Source organism: Haliotis rubra, unplaced genomic scaffold, assembly GCF_003918875.1.
Source record: "Haliotis rubra isolate DU_JTF1 unplaced genomic scaffold, ASM391887v1 Scf237, whole genome shotgun sequence".
Taxonomy (NCBI): domain Eukaryota; kingdom Metazoa; phylum Mollusca; class Gastropoda; order Lepetellida; family Haliotidae; genus Haliotis; species Haliotis rubra.
Window position 1 is genome coordinate 972616 of NW_025766414.1, and position 24007 is coordinate 996622.

Below are 24007 nucleotides of genomic sequence, written 5' to 3' on the forward strand. Positions count from 1 at the left end.
GGTGAAAACAAATACGTGTGATTTGTATTTATAATTTTATCCGAATATATCAGATAAACACATGTATTAGTAATTGGTACAATTTGGTGTAAAGAGTTAAAGGAATAAGGAACATATGGAGAGTAATTTTTGATACGTTTATCCTTATTCTGTTCTATCAAACGAAACGAGAAGAAGAGTACAATTCTGATTCTATTTATCAATTAAAGGTTTCAGATTTTACTACGAGGTGTGCTTCGTTTTTATTTCGATTCCTCTTTCAACATTACTGCCAAAACTGTGTTGGAGTGACCTCCCTTTGTTGATAAGTCGCGTGGATTATTTGTAGAGAAAATCGGGAGAGATGACGTATCAGTTAACTCGGCTCGCAATTTTGGCGATTTCACTTGTGACGATTACTTGTGCCAATAAATATACAAAGAACCTGAATAAAGAATGGCACGAAGATGAAAACAATCCGTTCAGAAGTATGAAAGTTAATCAACTTTGGGAGAAGGCCAAAAAGGTAAGAATTGGAACTGGAACCTAGTCGGATCGTCCAGGTCATTGCCTAGATATGGATTGTTCTACATGCTGGTTTCTTATCTTTTATAGAATATACAACAGAACTTAACTGGCATTTTATATTTCGTGTTTCTGGAATATGTATGTGTATCCGAAGAACATTAAATAGACAACTGACATAAACACAGCTACTATAATTTGTTTAATGTTTAAGAGTTCATAGAAATACCACAGATATTTATGACTCGTTAAGACATATTATTACTCACGGTGCAGAAGAAGGACGACTGGTTACAGCTTCATTCAAGTCGGCCTTCTAGACGTTATTAACATTCACTTGGGGGAGGGGCTTCTTGTGTAAATACAGCGTTGTGGAAAGGGGGGCTTGGGGTATACTGAACAGTTTACAGCAAATTCTTGGGTGCACATAAATATAAAAAAACATAAGTTGGTAATAATTTATGTTTGATGGCCAATTAGTTTTTCAATTGATATTTTTGTTGAAAACAAATGATACCAAATAATTTAGAATGTTCTTGAATGTCCTCTTTATGTGTATGGAGGTAGAATGTTTATCTTTACGCAAAATGTCCATTAACCCCAACTCATACAGGGATTGAAATAGTTGTTAATTTCCAAGCCATGGCAGATTGAAATGGCTCAGAGGAAATATTTGCGATGTGCCCTTCATTGCCCTGATGGCACAATTAAAACTTTTAAAATAATGCTCACCAGTTAAATGAAAATGTGATCAATCTGACCAAGTCAGTTGATTCAAATCATTCTTTTCATGTGTGGCACTTTCAGTCAAACAGCTTAACATGGACATTTGGAATGCCATTGCGGATAACAGGAAATCCTGTTTTGGATGATACTTAACATAGTTTCTGGGTCCAGGACACATGAAGCTGAACTATTCTTGCAGTCATGATAGTGTTCATGAAACATTCAATCCAGCTCTCAAGGTTACCTGTTTACATGATGTTGTCTGATTTATTAAACAATAAATTGAAATGACAGAATTGTTGTGCTGTTTAAGTTTAATTGTATTACCAAAGGTACACTTATTTTCATTAAGGCACTCCTACATTATCAGTCTGGTGCCAAAAACACCCGTTGAAAATATTGCATATCTGTCACTGTCATTTTTACATCAATTGTTAAAATAATAAGTCGACAATAATAGCTATACAGATTCAGCCAATCAGAAAACTAGTGGGGCATGGCCTAATTTAATACTTTAGAGAACCATAAATGCTAAAATGAATCTAAGATATTGTGTGCAGAATAACAGACTCCTGGTCATGTCTATCTACTTGCTAGGTACCGCCTCCGTGGTGTAGTGGTTAGAGCTTCCCGCCTGGAGAGCGGAAGGTCGCTGGTTCGATCCCCGACCGCATCATACCAAAAGACGTTAAAATATCGTACTTGTTGGTCCCTGCCTGGCGCTCGGTATTACTGGGTACAACAAGGACTGGTCGGCTCGGAGTCAGTATAATGTGTCTGAGTGGGGTATTCATGCTTCACTGTGGCATGGTATCTCAGTGGGCTTGCACTATAAACCAGCTTAAGTCTGGGCTAGTACAAGCAGCCGCACACACACATACACACGCATGCACGTCGTCATATGAGCGAAATATTCTCAAGCACGACGTTAAACCCAATTTCACCTCACCTCACTTGCTAGGATTGCAACCTGGAGTCTATGTTTAGGATCTGTTGTTGAAATGTAAATACTTTAAAAAAGGATTTCCCAAAGTATAGCATGAATACAATCTTGTGAAGTAAGATGCACATTTATATCTTGTTTACGATGTTATTTGATGTGTACATATAGAATATCCTACATTCATGAGTATCAGGAATGGACACGTCATGTGCCATTTGACATCTATTGAATCATGAATAATTCAGCTGTATATGTAATATGTACATGTTGACGTTTATCAGATAAGAAAAACAGAACTGATATCAACTGATCTAGTAATAAGAATTACTCTTGATTTTTCCCATGTCAGGTGTCTTTCACTTAATCATGTTAATTTCCAGAGGTACAGATAAGCTGAGTATCTGCGTAAATTCCGCAAATGTTTATGTGAAAACTCAATTCTTATTAAGTCTATTGTGTACAAGTAGGTTTGACTTTATGTAAATACTCAATACATTTGATCTTACATGCGTACACACAAAAATGTCGAATCATAGCTTGCTTACCGGTGCATCGATCAGAGCTAGAGATAACTTTTTGGGTCATTGAGTTATGTACTCGCTTGTGTTCATCTCAATTGGGTATCCTAATTTTCCTTTGAGTAACCAAATACATTGTACTCATCTCACTCAAACTCAATTGGGTATTTTGCCATTTTCCAATAATTTAAAAATATAATAGAGTTTAAATTTGAGTGTTTTTTATTGATATTTTATCTGTAATATGAGAAGCGATAAGAAAACTGCAAGTTGTCAAGTTCATATCCTGAAAAAGAACCTCTCAGTATACCTCAGTTATAGTATCTATCAACCGGTACGCATATTAAGATTTGACATTTTTGTGTGTACGCGTGTAAGATCACATTTATTGAGTATTTACAAAAATTCAAGCGTACTTGTACGCAATAGAATTAATAGGAATTGAGTTTTCACATAAATATTTGCGTAATTTACGCAGATACTCAGCTTATCTGTACCTCTGATCGATAAAATAACTGAGGTATATTCAGAGGTTCTATTCCAACACATGAACTTGGCAACTTGCAGTCTTTCTTAACATTTCTCATATTATAGATCCAATATTAAATTTAGATAACATTTAAACGTTATTATATTTTTACAAGTAATAGAAAATGGAAAAATACCTAATTGAGTTTGAGTGAGGTGGGTACAATTTATTTGTTTAGTCAAAGGAAAATTAGGATACCCAATTGAGATGAACACAAGCGAGTACATAACTTAAGGACCCAAAAAGTTATCTGTAGCTCTGTTAATCCCTTTGTTTAAAACACAGAAGTTCCCAACCGTCAACTGTGTATTTAAACCCCTATGACTTTAAGTTGACTGAGAGTATCAGCAATGCTTTGTCAAGACTTAAATCAGGGCTCGATTTAGGAGATGTTAACCCACTTGCACCAGGTGCAACCTAAGATAAAAACCTAGTTGCACCAGTCAAATTCCAGTTGCACTGTTTTTAATGCAATATGTAATATCAGAAATATGCTATTGAATTATGTAGATGTTTTATTCAGAAGTTTACCCACTCAAAAATTTACTTGCACCTGGTGCAAGTTAGACAAATAACTAGGTTGCACTTTGTAATATTGGGTTGCACCAGTGCATAACAAAGCACTAAATCTAGCCCTGTAAATTCTTTTATATTATTGGTCAGTAAATCAGTCCTTCAAGCATGTCAGTGATGACAATAGGATGTCCAGAAATAATTAATGAGAGTCCCCAGGAATTACAGATACTCATTTCTCATACTATCCATTAGCCCTTGTCAATCCCTAGTTATCAGTCACCAGCCTTTGTTACTGCCCTTTGTTAGTTGTTACGTCATGTTCAAGATCTGCTGTCACGGTTGTTGGTTATTGTTTAACATGTTTAACACAGCACCCAGCAATATTCCAGTTATCTGTAAATTATCAATTCTGGACCAGAAAATCCAGTGATCAACAGCATAATCATTGATCTACACAATTAGGATATGATGACATGCCAACCAGCGAGTCTGACCGCCCGCACCATTTAGTCACCGGTTACGACAAGCTTGGGTTACTAAAGATCAATTCTATCCCGGATCTTCACGGGTTCTTGCTGTGATGGATGAGTGGAGATTGAGAGAGGTGGTTCAATCCTCATATTGACAAACAATGTAACAGATGTCTTGGAATAGTGGCGATAAAATGAGGACTGGTTGGCTTTCCTCGGTATCTTGCCTGATATAGGTGTCCTAGTTTAACTGGGCAGTGATGTCATTGGGCTAGCACTAGTTTAACAAACACATGTACACCCTAAAGCAAATATATCCAAGAAAGGTGACATTACTTTCTATTTAATCTCAGGTGCACTGGTCAATTAGCACTAGAATTAAACAGCTCCTTTCAGATTACATAGGTATATTTTTACTATAATCTGTTTTCAGTAAAGTGATGGAAGAAATTTCACTGTCGAGTGATCAAGAAAGCTGATTATTTATGGCTGAGTGGTTAAAGCTTTCGATTGTCATGCCAAAGACCCTGGTTCGATTCTCCACATGGGTACAATGTGTGAAGCCCATTTCTGGTGTACCCCGTCGTGGAATTGCTAGAATATTGCTAAAAGTGGTGTAAAACCAAACTCACTCACTCACTCTAGCTTAAGCATTATGTCTTTGACTGACTTGTCAATGTTGTTTGCAGAGGCTGTCTGGCCCCCGTCTGGCCGACTTGTATGCAGATCTGCGTGTCCATGATAAGTATGAGATGGAGCTGAAGAAGTTCCTGCTGGACGATCTGGACAAGGATGGGATGAAGGAAGCGGAGACCAGGCTCCGGTTCAGGAGTGAGTACACAGGAAACTAGCCCGTGACAGACAGTTCACCAAGTTCATCGGATCTAAACCTTTCATTGGAAACATTCCAGATTGCGTGTGTGTGTGCATGTGTGTTTTGTGGGGTTGCGGAATGTGTCTGTTCTTTTTGTGTTTTTGTCATGTTCAACAGTCAGGAGTACAGTGTTGTTTTTCAAGCAGTATCACAGACAAGACATGTCGTTTTTTAAAATGCCCACTGAATATGAAATGATTGTTCACTTCCCGTGAGTACAGTATCACAGTTCACTGATTGATTGTTTCCTTTACCACAATTACTGGACATGTTCCATCACGTTTGCTTTACCATAATTACTGGACGTGTTCCGTCATGTTTGCTTTACCATAATTACTGTACGTGTTCCGTTTCGTTTGCTTTACCATAATTACTGGACATGTTCCGTCACATTTGCTTTACCATAATTACTCGACGTGTTCCGTCATGTTTGCTTTACCATAATTACTGGACGTGTTCTGTCATGTTTGCTTTACCATAATTACTGGACATGTTCGTCATGTTTGCTTTACTCATAATTACGTGGACCTTTGCCTCGACATTCGCTTGTCTTTTTACCATAATGCACTGGACGTATCCTCAAAATCCAAGTTTGCTTTACCATAATTCTGGACATATTTCCGTCATGTTTGTTTACCATAAGTATCAGGACGTTCCGTCCGCGCTTGCTTTACCATAATTACTGGACATGTTCCGGCCATGTTTGCTTTTACCATAATTACTGGACGGTTCAATCATGTTTGCTACCATAATTACTGGACATGTTCGGGCTTCATGTTTGACTTTTTACCATAACTACTGGGGCGTCTGGCCACGCTTTGCTTTACCATAATTACTAGACATATTCGCGGATCCGCTGGTTTACCATAATTACGAGACATGTTCGTCAGTTTGATTTTACCATAATTACTGGACGTATTCCGTCACGTTGCTTTACCATAGTCATTGGACATATTCATTCATCGATTTGCTTTACGCATATCTGACGCGTGTTCCATCACTTTGCTTTACCATAATTACTGGACATGTTCCGTCACGCTTTTGCTTTACCATAATTACGGGACGATGTTCCATCACGCTTGTTTTTACCATAATTACTGGACGTGTTCCGTCACATTTGCTTTACCATAATTACTCGACGTAGTTCATCACGTTTGCTTTTTACCATAATTACTGGACGTGTTCTTGTCACGCTTGTTTTACCATAATTACTGGACATGTTCCGTCACGCTTTGCTTACCATAATTACCGCAGACGTGTTCCATCACGATTTGCTCATTTACATAATTACTGGACTACTCAGGGTATGGAAATAACTCCATTGCCGACATCCGAAGTTCAGTGTGTTTTCTGTGCAGTCAAAGCAAATTTGAATATATTGTAATGGTGTCCAGTTGACTTCTCCAATGCTAATTATGTTTATTTGATTGCTAACCATTAAACCCTGGCGGTTTATTGTATCTGCTAGATAGTATCCATTTGCTCTTGTTTTTCCGACAGATATTGTGAAGGATTATGGAATGCTGGAGCAGTTTAAGCATGTGGATCCTGAGATGTCCAATGACATTCCAACTGAGAGTGACTTTGACAAGACAATGGAGTTAGGTGACAAGAAGCTGCAGAAGATCTGGAAGAAAGCCTTGTTGTCTGATCAGATGTGGTAGTGGATGATTGTAGGCAGTAGGAAGTTCAGTAGGACTGCGCTGATTGTAGGCAGCAGGCTTAGACTAGTCGGTGGATGTAGGTGAAACAGTAGCCTTAGACTGTAGGTGTGGTGGTAATGTGATCCAAAAGGATAGAATGTGATCAACAGGGATAGAATGTGATCAACAAGGATAGAATGTGATCAACATAGACAACTGTAGTTGGTAGACAGAGATTAGTGACTAGGATAGGCAGGGATAGAATGTGTGCTAGGAATAGATGTAAGTGAGTAGGGTAGAATGTGCAAGGGATAGAATGAAACCAGCAGGCTTAGACTGTAGTTGGTAGGAATAGATGCCAAGTGAGTAGGGATTGATGTGATCAACAGGGATAGAATGTGATCAACAGGGATAGAAAGTGATCACCATAGATAACTGTAGTCGGTAGGCTTAACTGTAGTGAGTAGGGGTTGAAATGTGATCATGCAGGAAGACAATTGTAGTAGGTAGGGATTGCCTGTGGTCAACAGGGATATAATGTGGTCAACATAGACAATTGTAATCGCTGTGGTAGGAATAGAGTGTAGTGACTATAGGTTGATTGTGATTAGAAAAAGGCAATTGTAGTAGGTAGGAATCGACTGTGACTATAGGTTGAAGTCAACAATTGGACTGTGGAGGTGGCACTGTCATATCATATAGTTACAGAGCTGAATTTTCAAAATTTGTAGGAATGGTGTAAATCAAATTTTTTATTTTTAAATGTGACAATTGTAGTTGGTAGGAAAAACCAAAGAAATTATCAAAGATTTTAAAAAGCTAAGTGAACAATAAATGCTGTAAGTATTTAAGATAATGAAATAGAAAGAATAACTGAATAAAAATATTTGGGTAAACTGTCTTAGATTCAAAACTCTCCTGGAACTGAGAAGATATAGAGAAAGGACAAAACACTGGAAGAAAATATATATTTAGAACATAAAACAGGGTTCAGAATAAAAGTAAAAACTCTCAAAAAAATCATAAACACTGCATCATTTGTTCCGAGAGTACTAGATATGAGCAGCAAATTTAGATGTATTAACGGAAACAAACTCAATGAATAACTTGTCTTCCAACTGTCCAAATTCTAGTCAATATCAGTGTTTGTGTACTAAATTGATGTAGTTATATCCTGATTATTTTAAACAATAGTTTTAGTATTATCACAGGGTTTAATATGACGCGTGATTCCTGCTGCATTTGACGCTTTAACAATTTTGTAAATCCACTCTCAAAGTATTATAATAGGTGTCAGAAAGCTTGACGAAGTTTTATGGGTGGCCCTCACAATTCAGTTCAATAAAATCAATTTGATAGCAGCAAAAGATATTGTTCGATGATTGTCTGACCTTTACAGAGCTGGTCAGATTGTTCCAAAGAACTCAGAGGAGACAGTAATCCTGGCTGTTTGAATTGAACAATGCTGTAGTTTCATTTGGTGGTGTGACATACACAGTTACATACTGAGAATGATTAACATATAGAAATATATAAAAAGTTCATGAAAATTTGAAAAATGACTCCCAAAATAAATATGTGAGTCAAAATGACTCCCAAAAAGTCTGTGTAAAATATGAATATCACTTGCAATGTTATATGTAGCTGCCTTATGACAGAAAAACTGAGAACTGCATATGATGCAAAACATATTCCCTTTGGGATAATAAAGAAATTATCTTATCTTGTCTTACATGACATCTTTCAGTATGTTGAATAGAAACTACAGAAACACATAAGTTTGTGTTTTCAGCGGTGGGGTTTCTTTATGAGAGCATATTCAATCCCCAATGTTATGTTAACACTTGGGTAACATGGAAGTGTATAGTAGAACAACTCATGGTAGAATGTGCATACCATGCTTTGCTCATAGTTGTGACCTGTGTATTGTATTGGGCAGTTAGTCCACTATATATCTGATGTATGATTCTTGTGCAGATGAAGAGCTGGACAAGTTAAGGATGGAGTTTTGGCACCAACAGATGAAGATAGATGAATACAATTCAGTGAGAGATGACCTGAGTGGTAGGTGATTCTCTCCCTTGATTATATGATTATATTATGTGCAGGAGTTATTCCCCTTCCCTCTGTTAAGCAGTTGCTGGCAAACATTTTGGTGATCCACATGTCTCTCTCTGTTTGAAGGAGAGAACCTGAACATCAGAGTGAAAAGATCAAGTTCAGGGTCACAATGTGCAACAAATAGAACAAATTTCTGTAATTACTTTGTTTTACATGTTTTCTCATTGCTTTGTAACTCAGATTTGTAAGTCAAAACCACAGGGTAATAACTCTACTACGTTTCAGATATTAAATAAGTGCCCTGAAAATCTGTAAATTTATCATGTTCATAACTTAGATCAGATGTTTGGTTTCAGTAACATATTAATTTGACATCATACCCTGATGGTATTAACACATTGCTTAAAATATTAACTACTGGTCTGTGTGAAATGACTGGGTTGTGTACAAGCTGCTCTGATGCAGCTTGTGTAAGTCTGAGTGTCACAAGCATTCTATCTCTGGAACTTATTGAAAGAATGAGGGTTTTTCCAAGAAAAATATAAAAATGTTATGTTTGGTAGGCAGTTCTGTAAAGCAAGTTAAACAAAAGTATAACTTGAAAGTGTCCCAAACACACTTCACTCCCTTTGCATTATAGTTGCATACAGACACATGATTAACTCTGTCCCTCCTAGGCCTGTGCAATATTACCGATAAACTGGTATATACCGGTGTAGCAGCCTAGAATAGTCCCCCCACCAGATTATACCCGGGGTAAAGAGCTTATAGGCTAGCCCAGTTTATATGAAAACAAATGTTCCCCGATTATGGGTATATTCTCAAGACCAGGCCAAAGTATACCAAGAGCCAGATTATACCCTCCAGCCCAGACTATACCCCTAGCCCAAACTAAACCCCCCTAAAATTATGTTGACAATTCACTCAATATGAATGTGTGACTCAGGGCAATGGTCTTGGTGTCATTTAAAGGAATTTGTAGGTGCATTCCATTTACATTACTGCATAATACAAAAATTTATGAAGTATTTGTTGAGTGCCTCTCTGCGATGTGATATATTCGAACTTCATGCAAACCCAGCCATGCTGATATATCATCAGGAGTGATGGGGGTAGCTTTAGTGGTTAAAGCGTTGGCTCGCTCATGTCGGGCAAGACCCGGTTCGATTCCCACATGGGCACAATGTGTTAAGCCCATTTCTGGTGTCTCCCGTCGTGATATTGCTGGAATATTGCTAAAAGCTTTAAAACTAAACTCAGTCAGTCAGTGATATATCATCAAGATTAGTAGTTAGTTATTTGTTTATTTTGTGTTGCACGCACAACTAAGGTATTTCACGATGGGGTAGTACATTTATTAAGAAATGAGGGGAACAAAAAATAGAAATTTTGAAATTAAGTCTATTCTGTGCTGTAGTACTTCACTCTTGCTTGACAACGGTATAAGAATCCATACCGAACCAAGATCATATATAATAAAGAAGTTGTTATCCATAAACAATCTTACTTTCTTATTTGAAAGAGTGGTGAACCAAAATGTCAATGAGTACATCACTAATTCAGGAATTTCACGAGATGGAGTGTGGGCAACAGATGCAGAAGTTATGTAAACAGCAAGTCTGTTAAGATGTGACATTTACATTTACAGTGCAGTTGGTCAGTCAATGCAATGGCTGACATACCCTGCCAGCTTCAGCTTGAAAACTCACACTGATCGATGCTTTGTACCTGGAAAATGTATCCGGACCATTTCAATGTTGTAACCAGTGTTTAATTGTGTGGAGAAGTACAATAAAATTATAGTAGTATCCTTAATCACTTGTTTTTCTGAAGGGGTATAATCTGGGCTGGGGGTGGGGAGGGTGGGTGGTGGTGGTATGCTATGGCCTAGTCCAGAATATACCCCAGGGTATAAACTAGGCTAGCCCAGATTATACCTGGGGTATAGTCTAGGGCTAGCCCAGTTTAACCCTGGGTATAGTCTGGGACAGGGGTATACTTTGGCCTGTTACACGTACTGTATCTGGCGATACGATTATCGCGATATGGTTCAGATTCTGCAATATATTGGGTCATCCACTGTTAGCTTCCCTTGAATTATCTGCCCTTGATTTCCATGGCAAAAACAATGTGCTCTAAAAGTGCCAAATACACCTTTATTTCTGTTGGTTTAATGTATAATTTAACAAGTGGAAGTGTCATTACAAGTGGCCCCAGAAATACCAAATATTCTACCAAATGCTTTATGTTTTGTGATTTTGAATGGTTTCATTTGGAGGAATTGAGGACCATTTGCCTCAAATGGACCAGTTTTTTTTATTTGACTTACAGTAGAGTCTCTGGCTCTGAGTGACCATTTCACAACTCACAATATTTTTTGTTATTTCCGTTTGTTTGATAATGGTACATATGATATAAATTTATGTGTCCCTCCCCTGCATACAGACACATGGTCAACATTATAACCCTACCTGAATAGAAATATGATTAACTGGTGTCCTATAACCCTACTCCTTTGCATACAGACACTTGGTCAACATTATAACCCCTACCTTGCATACAGACAATTGGTCAACATTATAACCCTACCTTGCATACAGACACTTGGTCAACATTATAACCCTACCTTGCATACAGACACTTGGTCAACATTATAACCCTACCTTGCATACAGACACTTGGTCAACATTATAACCCTACCTTGCATACAGACACTTGGTCAACATTATAACCCTACCTTGCATACAGACACTTGGTCAACATTATAACCCTACCTTGCATACAGACACTTGGTCAACATTATAACCCTACCTTGCATACAGACACATAACTAACTGTGTCCTTCCTTGTAGAGATAGATGGCAACACTCTGGGGCGTACAAAGACAGATGGCTTGGACTCCATGTCCCTGAAGGAGAAGAACAAAGACCTGAAGATGAGACACAAACAGATCAAGGATGGCTACTTAAAGCTGGAGAGTTTTTCCGTCAATAAGAATCTGGAGTTTGAGGATCCTCGGGTCTACCAGCTCTGGGCAGTGGCCAAGAAAGCCAATATGTCCGAGGATGAACTCACATCTTTCAAGGTAAGGTATGATAAGAATGGTCAACAAGTTGGTGATGCTTTAGTCCAGCTCTTTTAATCATCAGGGCTTGTGTTCATTTTATAGAAATATAACTTAACATGCTGAAATATTGGACAGTAAATTGGTTCAGTAACAGTATGGTTTGAGGTCGCACCACAAATGTACAGAAAAATATATAGTGCCTCAAGTAAAATGCACAATAACATCAAGTACAGACCTTTGAGATTAATTATTTAAATTCCTTTTGACCCCAGGTTTTGTCGGTCAAGGAAAAACCCTGTCAAGTTTTGAGAAATTATTGCCTTATCACCTTCCTAACACACAAGATGACCACATTCAGATTGTGCATTTGAAGTACAATGAAAATATTTTGCTGCTTCTGCAATGTCTATACATAAATAGAGAGATAGGTGAAAGATGAGTAAAATTATCCTGAGTTGTGTATGAAAACTGTGAAACATTAATCTGGATAAGAGCATCAATTACTTTTACTGACAAATCTTATTGGCATCTTCCACTCTAGATTCTGGACAGAATCTGTGTGATAAGGACTAAGTAAGGGTGTAATTGACTAACTCTAGTCACATTTATCATATTCAGCATGTACTGAAATATGCATTGTCCTGTGAGTATCAAGTACAACTAACCAGCTGCAGTTGCAGAGAGGGCGGTGGGGTAGCCTAGTGGTTAAAGCGTTCACTCGTCATGCCGAAGACCTGGGTTCGATTCCCCACATGGGCAAATGTGTGAAGCCCATTTCTGGTGTCCCTCGCCATGAAGTTGCTGGAATATTGCTAAAAGCGGCATAAAACCAAACTCACTCAGTAGCAGAGAGATTTGTGATGTTATTTGATTCGTAAGTCCACAATCTTAACTTATGGTATATCCCAGGAAATACAGTCTTGAAGGAATCAGTGGTGTACATTTGGAGTGGTATCTGACACAAGTCCATGTTAACGGAACTCTGACAGATGCCAGTGTATTTTAATAGTTTAGTTTTCAATCTGGCCTCAACTGATGAGCTTTGTCTTTCAACTGCGAGCATGTCTGTTGTTTTTATGTTTCAGAATGAATTGAAACATTTTGAACATCGAATCAGCAAACATGAATATATGAAAGACCAAGTACTGATGTCCAAACATGAACTGCGAGGGGAGGTCAAAGATGGGCAATATCCAGATAAACATAGAAAATTAGAAGAGAAGGCTGATGAATATGGCAGAAAGGTAAGTCCCTGGTGGAAAGAGCTTCACGTCTCTAGTCATCATAGTCTCACATCATAGGCATAGCTGCAGAATCATGCTAGTACGTACTGGACATTGTTAAGCGGCCTTCACGCATGTTGTGAAAGTTGTCAAACCTCACGTTTTCACACGTCAAACAAATGTCAAACTTTCGTGTTATTTGAGCGCCATGTCTCTATCAGTGTAGTCACGTGACAATTTCGTTGACTGCGATTGGCTGTTTCTGAACAACACGAGTTTGACAACATCAAAAGTTTGATGGAAAAGTTGGCGAGAATAGAGACCAATCCTATTTCTCAACAACAGTTTGACAACTCAACAACTCAACAACAGTTTATGAAATTGGTGGCGAGTTGTTGGAATGTTCACTCTCAAACTCGAGTTTGACAACATGTCAAACTTTAGTTTGCCATGTGAAAGCCACTTTAGGTTGTTTTATTTGTTTGTTTGAGAATGTTTAATCAAGAAGTTTTTTTAGAAAAACATTGAAAATTTATTGCATGTGATTGGTTGTAAATGCTAAAATGTAATGATATGTTGATGGATAGATGGTTTTGTCGTTAACTTTGACAGGTTTTATGATGTAACAAACCCTCACAGAGTTTTAGTAGGTCCTCAGTGACCTGTTCCACAAAGATTTAATAAGCACTAGTTGCCTGGATATGTGCGCTATATAAATATCCTATAATAATAATAATAATATTGCTACAATTGTTGTAAGGTTATGTGAGGGCTGAGTGTAAACTGGGCGTCACAGTCAAGACTGAAGTGACACCTGGATGTTTGGTGGGGTTTTATAGTGCAAGGCAGTGAGTTAGCGTATCACAGTTTAACACAGGTCCTCACAACATGCTTACACAGAGCCAGCAAATCTGCTATAAATATAGAATCTCACCCGAGTGTATTTTGATATCATATATCACCACGAGTTGATAAAGTAACAAATATCCGAGGCTTGTCGAGGATATTTTTACTTTTTTATCAACGAGTGTTGATATATTTGATATCAGAAGACAAAAGGGTGAGATTCTATTTATCATCAAAAATCACTCTTCATTAGTTTTCAATGAAAAATGTACATCTCTAAACACAGTACTGCCATTAGATTTGCAGTGCAGCGATGTCATAGCATTGTGACGTCATCAAGTTCATGACGTCAAAGCATTGTCAGGGCATTGTACAAAATCTACTGTCAAAAGCGATATCTCCTAGGAGATATCATCTGATCTCACACAAGCAATATCTCCTGTGGAACCCAGTTTTGGATGATAATTATATATATCCCCTTAATGCTGAACATCAGGTAGGGGATCAGCATCTTTGATATGACATGTCTGGGGATCGAACGAACCGTCCAACCTAGGCATAGGCTTTTCCACTAGACTATGCAGGTTAGTGGTGTGATATGGCATTGTATCGCAATACAAGGCGTACAATATGAGACATGGATTTACAACTCCTGTGTTGTGATACATAGGATTAATTTCATTACAAGTTATGATAATTAACAGATACTGTTGAAGAACCAGTTTATGAAAATTGTGTAGTAATTCGTGGTTGGCTATAAATAGCAGAATCTGCACAGTGCCATCAAGCTTGTATCTTTCTCCCTCCTTTGTTATCTGAAATTTGAAAACAAATTATCCATGCTTGTAATTGACCTAGGGGAGCGGTAGGGTAGCCCAGTGGTTAAAGCGTTAGCTCGTGATGCTGAAGGCCTGTGTTCGATTTCCAACATGGGTACAATGTGTGAAGCCCATTTCTGGTTTCCGCCGTGATATTGCTTGAATATTGCTAAAAGCGGTGTAATACTACTCACTCACTGTAATTCACCTGTGAAAAGGGAGGTAATATGAACTAATGAAATAAATGTACTGTATTGAGATACAAATCATATAGCTTCCATATTGTAGGGATATGTGTAATATTACAAAAACCACTGTATTGTTACACCGCTAATGGGGGAAGTCCTTGTGCATGTCATCTCAGTACTAACTGGACCCAGTACATGATGCTTGTGATGGTCAACTAGAGGTGTGACATAACCGTGAATTTCTAGTGAAAATGAACAATTTTAAGGTCAATGATGTAGCCCGGGGATCAGATATTTACACCGACCTGGCCAATAGTGTGTCATTGTGACCTGATTGTAGTGTTTGTTGTTCATGACATCAACCATTTGTTTGCCAACCCTGATAGTACAGTCTTCAGCTGGACAGGCATATTGTCAGTGAACAGTTTGTTCAGAAATTTGAACAATAAAAATGAACAGTTTGTTTTGTGGGATATCAAAACTTTTGTGTTTTATGTGATGATGAATAGAATGTTTGATGGTGTTGCCACTTGTGATTATCATTGTGCTGTATAATAATGTTTTCATCAATTTCCATTTCAGGTGAAGAAAATCCATTCAGATTTGAAAAAACAAGTTGATAAAGCTTTCAACAGACATACAGAGTTGTAGTGAATGAAGGATTGCGTTGGTCTGAATATGAAATCTCTGTCTTCAAGTCTTTTTGTTGATAACAAGCATTTATTTCAAGGAGGGTAGAAACTGGTTTAATGAAAGAATCTTCTCAGTTTTATTAGCTGTCAAATGTATTGGGTCATTAATGTATAATTACTTTTGTAATTGGTAGATCTGATTGGCCATTTACAGGTATCTTTACACAAACAATGATTTTTGCACAAATTAAACACATATGGATAAATTAAATTAAATTTAGGTAAATGAAGTAGGATAAGGACCTTTTTTACCCACTGGAAATGTGAATTTTAAAAGTTTTTTAACACTTGAAATATTGGTAGAGAAGTATCAAACATGTTCAAACGGCTCCCATCTTGTCTTTTGTCACCTACTCTTGCAAATTTTGGACTTCTGACATGAAACTTACATTAGTATGGCTTAAACAAGTGTCAAGGAGAAATATCTTACTTCAACTGAAAATCTTTCTAAGTATGAAAAAGTGTGTAACCCTAAATTACTCTTGTACAATGTTTTTGTATTGTCTTTAAACAGCTTGAAGTCAAAACCTTGCTCATTTTCAAATATAAAGGAATTCTTCCTGAAGAGCTTGTTTTATAATTGCCTATTTTGTTTTGTCATAAGTCCTAAACATGGAATAGATGAGATGTAAAAGTATACTTTCCATCTGTGTGTACATATCAAATGACTATCATACCAAATCCAAAGTTTTCCTCGATTTTTGAATGGTGCCGATCAGAACTCTCATTCTTTTAAAGTCTTTCCTGTCCTGATATGGAGGAGAGATAACTCCTGTTGGCTTATATACTTCAGCTCAAAATCAGTTAAAATATGTGTCTGTACTCTCGCAGTTTAACTTAATCTTCTAGAAGGTGTTCTCTTATTATCCCCTGCAACGCGTTTTGCGGGGGGTATCCAAATGGACTCCGTCCGTGCGTGCGTGCGTGCGTGCGTGCGTCCGTCCGTGCACATTTGTCTTTTCCGGAGCAGAACTCTAAAACTGTTCAATATTTTTTCACCAAACTTGGCACATAGATTGGTTTGGTGGTGTACTGGTGCCTTTTGGTAGTTTTGGAATTCTGAATAAAACATTTTTGGCGTTTCCATGGCAACAAGTTCGACTTAGCCTGAAATTAGTGGTAGTGCTCTTTTCCGGAGCAGAACTCTAAAACCGTTCACTATTTCTTCACCAAACTTGGCACATGGATAGATCTGGTGGTGTACTGGTGCCTTTTGGTAGTTTTGGAATTCTGAATAAAATATTTTTGGCATTTCCATGGCAACAAGTTTGACTTAGCCTGAAATTGGTGGTTGTGCTCTTTTCCGGAGCTGAACTCTAAAAACGTTTCAATACTCTCCTTCCACTTTTCTATATACACACCTAAATATTTGACATAATCACAACTCGTAGACATAATCATGAAGAGTATTTTGCCATTGCTGGGGATATTAATGACTTTGTCTTCTTGTTGTTAATATTTTCTGTTGCAATGAGACTGGAATTTTTTTGTAGGTGATACTCCCTCTTCCTCCAACTATTTCCAAGTAATATATTTCATAGCTCCTCACTACTTAGCAACATAAGTTCTAATGTTTAGGGAAAATAGCCCTCCTTGTGCCACAAACTCTTTTTTCAATTTATATGTACAAGGATTTGGTAAAAAAAATCTTCAGCATTTGATGATCGACTTATGTTCAGATAGATACTAGGAATATTTGGCCTACATCAAGAGCACATGTTCTAGGTGTTTCGTGTATGGTGATATATGATTATTTACCCACTGCAGTGTCGCTGTGTTGGAGTGTATAGACGCATGCTGAGTACGACAGACTCTTTGAAGTTTGATGTTAGTATGTGTAGGAGGGTCTGGTTAGGTCATGTTACAAAAGGTTAGACAATAACTCATTTCAGACAAGGACAAAGCTTGCTTTGAGTAAACAGCAGAAGCTAGGGGTATTCGTTTTCTGAGAACCTGACAGGTCGTTTAGTCCTTATTCACCATCTTCACGGCATTAGTGCTGGAGGCTGTCCTGGGTTGTCATGGTTCGTCTGTCAGACACAGTAATATATGTTTCATGTTGTGTATACAAGGACAGATATCAAGGAGGATTGTGCACAGCTGTTACAGTGTAATGTGAAGATAATTTAATCCTGATATATATTGTGACATATTTACAACAATGACCGAGTTTTATGGTGTCGATATTGAATGACTTATGAAAAATGTCATTTGATGTTCCTTATTCTGTTTGTCCAAGAATTAGGATATCTCGATTAATACTACCAACCATTATGGCTTATACAGTTCTCAGCAACTAGCCATGCTTGTTATAAGAGGTGACCAACGTGGGTAGGACTCCAGTAACCTCCAATACGCGCTGGGTCGATGCAGCATAAGCATAACAAGTGCTGCTAGAAGACTTAAATTCCTTCTTAAATATATTACACATAAATAAAAGTGGAGAAGAAGAATGTATTAGTGGCTAATGTAACACAGTAATTAAAACATTAAGCACTCTCCTCCTACTTACTACCAGTAATCCATTACCCACCTGGGCCCATTCCTCAAAGAGATCATACGATAGTCGTAAGCCTATGTTAAAGTATGGGAGTTACGATCATCTTAGCACTACGATTGTTTTGTAGAACGGAACCCAGGATTGGAAGAAATGCTTCAGCTGCTTTTTCAAGGAAATACAGTTCAAAGGACATGTCGTATTGGTGATGTTAGAGAAAGATTCTGGGAGTAGAGTTATGCATGTAGAGTTATGAAGTGCAGGCTTGATGATGATGATGAATCATCATTATGATCTATAGTCTGTTTGCAGTGAAAATGTACCGATGAATTTCACTTTAAACAAAAACGTAAATCAAATAAAGTGAAATTAGAAGTGCGAATCCTCATGATTTTACCTTGCCAATTGAACATTTAAATCTCAGAATTTTATTCAACTTAGGATAAAAGTTGTTTAACAAAGAATCATAGTTTGTATTATGAGGATTCGCAATCTTAATTTCACTTTATTTGATTTACTTTTTTGTTAAAGTGAAATTCATTGGTACATTTTCACTACAAACAGACTATAGCGGTGGGTGATGAGTCGGTGTGCATGGTAGTGTAGATTGTAATCATGATGTTACTGTGCAATATGTAGGTAGGTTTCTTACATTCCATATATTTGACAAAAAGTGATTTTTCTGAAATAAAACTTAAAAATGGCTTATTACTTGTTTTTGTGTTATTTTTGTCTTTCATGTACTTTGGAAGTATTCTGGTTTACAGAAGAGTGAGTTTAGGTTTATGCCGCACTCGGCAATATTTCAGCTATATGGCAGTGGTTTGTAAATAGTCATATCTGGACCAGACAATCAAGTGATCAACAGCATGAGCATCGATCTACGCAATTGGGATACGATGACATGTGTCAACCAAGTCAGCGAGCCTGACAACCCAATCCCATCAGTCGACGACAAGGTTGGGTCACTGGAGACTATTTCTAACCCAGAGGTTCACAGAAGAAACAAAACAGTGTTGGTATAGTAAAATAAAGTCAAATACATGTACCATGGCTTGTAAATCACAGAAGGGATCAGGGAGTGTGAGTGAGTGGGTTAGGTGTTACACTGCTTTTAGCAATATTCCTGCAACATCTCCGTAGAAGACAACAAAACATGACCTTTACAAATTGCAGCCATGTGCGAAAGTTTAACCACAAAGCTACCCCATGGTCCTGTTGGCATAGAAAACAACACAGCTCACAAAATGCAGGATTTATTCACTAAAATTTGTATTCAGGTACATTTCATACATTATTGATATAAACCGATGAGAACTGTACAGTGATGTTTGACTAAACATTTGTAACATGAAAGTTATACTGTTCATATATACATTGAATCAGTTGAGCAGGGGATACATTGATATATGCTTATGGAAGAAAATATCGCAACATCTATTATTTTAACCCCCATATAGCCATTTACATTCATATCATAATCATGTTTGTGTAATTATTTTGACACTTCAGGCACACCATACTTTCATTTTAGATATGCACATCCTACCATTAAATGCGATCATTTGTCATTAATCAAGGTTCAGTAAACTATTATTATTACTTACAGCTTGATAACTGAGAAAATCAATTGTTTTCACTGTTTTCATAAGCATCTCAACTGACAACTGCTCAAAGATGGTAAGTTTTTGGTATGCAGAATGCTGCCATGTACAATGGATTATCTTAGAGCAAGTACCATTTGGCGCATAGGGGTGTGTCTCGCTTAGAAACAGCTTTAGAAAGACATATAGGTATATAGACCCTACCCTATTACTATATAAAAGGATCCTTTTACAAGTAAAAGGGTAGGGTCTATATACCTGAATGTCTTTCTAACCCTGTTTCTAAGCAAGACATATAGGTATATAGACCCTACCCTATTACTATATCATGCAGGTGCCGTTGGTGATGTCCTCCGTCAACAGTCGGTAGCAACTCTACCATGGCCCGCCAGGAGCCCAGACCTCAATCCCACAGATTTTTGTGGCATTATGGTTTGTAGAATACGATACAGAGATCATTCAGAGCACAAACGTGATGTATTGGAATAAGTCCTTCATAAAGAAATGAATCCAAAATCTCAACATCAAAATCAACGTCTGGCACAATCAATGAGGTGAGGTGAGGTGAAATTGGGTTTAACGTCGTTCTTGAGAATATTTCGCTCATATGACGACGTGCATGTGTGTGTATGTGTATGTGCGGCTGCTTGTACTACGCCAGACTTAAGCTGGTTTTATAGTGCTAGCCCACTGAAATACCATGCGGCAGTGAAGCATGAATACCCCACTCAGACACATTATACTGACTTCGAGCCGGCCAGTCTTTGTTGTACCCATTAATGCCGAGCGCCAGGCAGGGACCAACAAGAACCATATTTTAACGTATTTTGGTATGACGCGGTCGGGGATCGAACCCGCGACCTTCCGCTCTCCGGGCGGACGCTCTAACCACTACACCACGGAGGCGGTCCAATCAATGAGGAGCAGGGTCAGGGGTGTTATTGCAGTTGGTGGAGGCAACACCTGATATTGACAGTATTGATACTTATGTGATTTCTTGATTGAACGCCAGAATCTTCAAAATGACTGCACTTGTTATCGTGATACGAACAGTTATCAGCACTAGAACTTGAGTTCATTGTTTGCCATGTTTGCTTCTCTGACTAAAACTACACTTTTTTAGCAAATTGTGTTGCGATACTTTTTTCCATGTGTATGGAGTCTGAAATATCTGTAATGTACATCAAAGCAGGGAGACTATATAAGGTAGAGTATCCCTGATCAAAGGTAAGGCCGGTATTATGAACTCTTAATGATGAAACTGACAGCATTTACTGTTAGAATGATAATGGATTTCCGTGTTAAAAGTATTGTAGCAAGACACTCCAGGTGATGACCTTCACATCAAGATTTCATCTTGGGATTAATGAGTGAGTACTATTCCAGCAGTATCACGACAGAAATGGGCTTCACACATTATGAACATTAATTGGTATACTAATCCCAGCCATAACAATTAGCAGACAGGCAAAATGGTTTTGTAAGTTTTGATCAAACTTGGGAATCACAGTTTGACCGAATTTATATCGTCCACATTAAAAATAATAGAAATTTCGGGTGGGTTAAGGCGAAATAGACGATTCGGGGAAAGTCTTGACAATTATCTGTCTACACAACCCAAAACTGCCAAATCGGACAAGAATCTATTGACTGACTGACTGACGGACTGACTGAGTTTGGTTTTACGCCGCTTTTAGCAATATTCCAGCAACATCACGGCGGGGGACACCAGAAATGGGCTTCACACATTTTACCCATGTGGGGATTCGAACCCGGGTCTTCGGCGTGACAAGCCAACGCTTTAACCACTAGGCTACCCCACCGCCCAGAATCTATTGAAGTCGTTTGTATGCGTGATGGGGTATAAGAGAAAGTCACATCTCAAATTTCCTTTCAACAATCTTCAATAGAAAGTAAACACATTCAGAACATTGTCATACATTGCGGAAAGAACAGAATACATTGGAAGAGTAGAATGTGAACCTCAAACAAATCTAATGAAAAATCGTAACAAAAATAGAAGACATATGAGGCCGTATTAAACACAAATACAATTTAAATATTCAAGAAAACCTGGGAGTATACAAAAGAGTCACTGAGCTAAATCAGAACATCGTCACAGGTAAAACATTAGTTAATAGTTGACGGATACATAGAACATATCTTCATTCAGGGCTGAGGGTGGAGCATTGAGATGATATTTGCGTGACTCGTATGTTCGAACCCATACAATGCTTTCATGCTTTCATAAACTTTCATATATCGATGTCAGTCACTCCTTTGACTACAACACCTGGAGAGGAGGATAAAGATTGACACCTTTTGTTCAGGCGTTTTCCAGTGGCCGCCTCGCGACAACCGACAATGTTTCTTAATGTACATGACGCGTCTCAAACATTGCTTTATGTTACTGACACTCGCAATAATATAACGCCAAGATGCGTTTGAATATCAAGAGTGAGTGAGTTGTTTTTATGCCGCAAAATATTTCAGTTATAACAGGGCATTGTGACAGCTGTCAGTCCCACAGTAGTGCAAGTCTTGCCCTTTGATCATCTTGATGCAACAGACGATCATAGAAATGATCAATTATCATTATCACGGCGATCATGGAATTCGAACTTACGACCAGGACGTTACACAGCACAGCGAATGTGCCGTACCTTTTGCAACATGACCACTTGTGCCACCCATTGTTTGCGTTTCATTAACTTGTACACCCAAACAATCTCAATACAGATCTGCAATCCAGCTGTGCATTCCAATGGAAAGCTTATCTCTGCCAAGAAAAAGCGTTACAAATATGGCATGAAAACTTCTTCTCGGAGCTAAGACTCGTTGTGAGAGGTGCCTAATTACATAACCAGCTCGGAAGCACTCGTGACAAGATTCCTCTCCCCGGTATGCAGCTAGGTATAGTATAGTAACGAGCACCGCCGTTACAGCTTGGGGACATATGTTGTAGTGTTTCCCAGCTACAACGGAAACATTACCCCCAGAAGAACGTCGAGACAGTGTCTACAACCGAAGTCAGAATGTGTCGACCGCATGCATATATTGACATGCAAGCGTGGAGATTGCAGACACAAATTTCGGTTCCTTGGAAGAAAACCCGATAGTAAGCTGAGATGTAATGTGTAATATGATATCCCCAAAGCATAAACCGAGCTGAGAGACTGCAGCCGTGGTATCCAACCAATATTCACACTCCGGCACAGCGATGACTTAACATAACATCACTGCCACAGGCTAATTTGCATATCACGTGACCGGACTTTTCTCTTGTTTGTAATCAAACGCGCATATTCATAATAAGAAGAGACTGGACTCACGAAAGCTTTTTGGCGCTCTGTTCATAATGTTTTACATTGTTACATATATATTCTTCCACAACTGAGACAGTTAGGTCTATGACAGTACATATTTGGATATCAAACTTGCTGCATCGTTTGCTCTCCGTCGGCTTCGATGACAGCACGTGGAGCCGTACAACCTATGTAAACAAAGGATCGCTACGCAAATCGAAATAGTGTTACATGTTTTTGGATATTTTCTCAGTGAAACTAAACCATTCTATTAAAGATGTTTAGTTAGATGTGTAGACTCGTCAAAAATAAAAGAGTAAATCTGTACATTATATTGAATGGACGGTGCAAGATGTGACGAATCGTCACATTTTTCTGGCCTGTGGCAGAGGTACTATGCTGGCTTGCCGCATGGAACTCTGGGTAGGATAGTGACCAACAATGTTCAGCCAATGGTCTCAAGGATGACGATCCACTAAGCAACTGTGCTAGGACAGTTATACGTTAAACTACCGGAGTTTTATAGATAATCATAGCTCTTCGATCAACCAACAAACACGTATATACCATCAAACATCCTTCTCTCTACATAAAATAAAAGTGTTTAATATAGGTCGTTGGCTGATTAGTAAAGTGACAGTCAGTATTTTAATGATAACTAAGGATTCCTATAGTTAAATGTTAAAGACCTTAGTGGACAAGTTTATGAAATATGACTTTAGATCTTGACACGCCTGGGATACGATCGTCGAAAGCTTTTGGCAGGTGGACCCTTGACCAATTAACACGAAGGATGTAGTCAAGCAGAAGCTGTGAGCTAAGCCATATATAGCTATGTCTATGTACCTGAACTGTTTGTGCGCTTTCAAGGTCGCCAGAATGTCGACCTCTGAACTACTACGTCAGAATCAAAGGGTAAAACTACATATCCCTCCTCTAATTAAAATTTTCATCTTTGTATTAGAGTTTGGGGGTATTCCTTA

General features: G+C 38.2%; 1 protein-coding gene across 1 annotated transcript; it reads left to right on the forward strand.

Annotated features, from left to right (window-relative positions):
- Nucleotides 1-289: 289 nt before the first annotated feature.
- Nucleotides 290-15623, forward strand: LOC124278429 (alpha-2-macroglobulin receptor-associated protein-like). The gene is made up of 8 exons (XM_046714136.1): nucleotides 290-505; nucleotides 4896-5037; nucleotides 6581-6740; nucleotides 7213-7229; nucleotides 8701-8787; nucleotides 11637-11869; nucleotides 12937-13095; nucleotides 15509-15623. Exons 1-8 carry the CDS (start codon nucleotides 344-346, stop codon nucleotides 15575-15577), a joined length of 1029 nt encoding a protein of 342 aa, XP_046570092.1. The 5' UTR covers nucleotides 290-343; the 3' UTR covers nucleotides 15578-15623.
- The last annotated feature ends 8384 nt before the right edge of the window (nucleotides 15624-24007 follow it).

What these genes read in the sequence shown, in the direction of transcription:
- LOC124278429 (XM_046714136.1), top strand. Translation starts at nt 344, where the DNA reads ATGACGTATCAGTTAACTCGGCTCGCAATTTTGGCGATTTCACTTGTG. An exon ending in TTTGGGAGAAGGCCAAAAAG is followed by an intron (nt 506 to 4,895) that starts GTAAGAATTGGA and finishes TGTTGTTTGCAG; the next exon opens with AGGCTGTCTGGCCCCCGTCT. An exon ending in CTGATGAATATGGCAGAAAG is followed by an intron (nt 13,096 to 15,508) that starts GTAAGTCCCTGG and finishes TTTCCATTTCAG; the next exon opens with GTGAAGAAAATCCATTCAGA.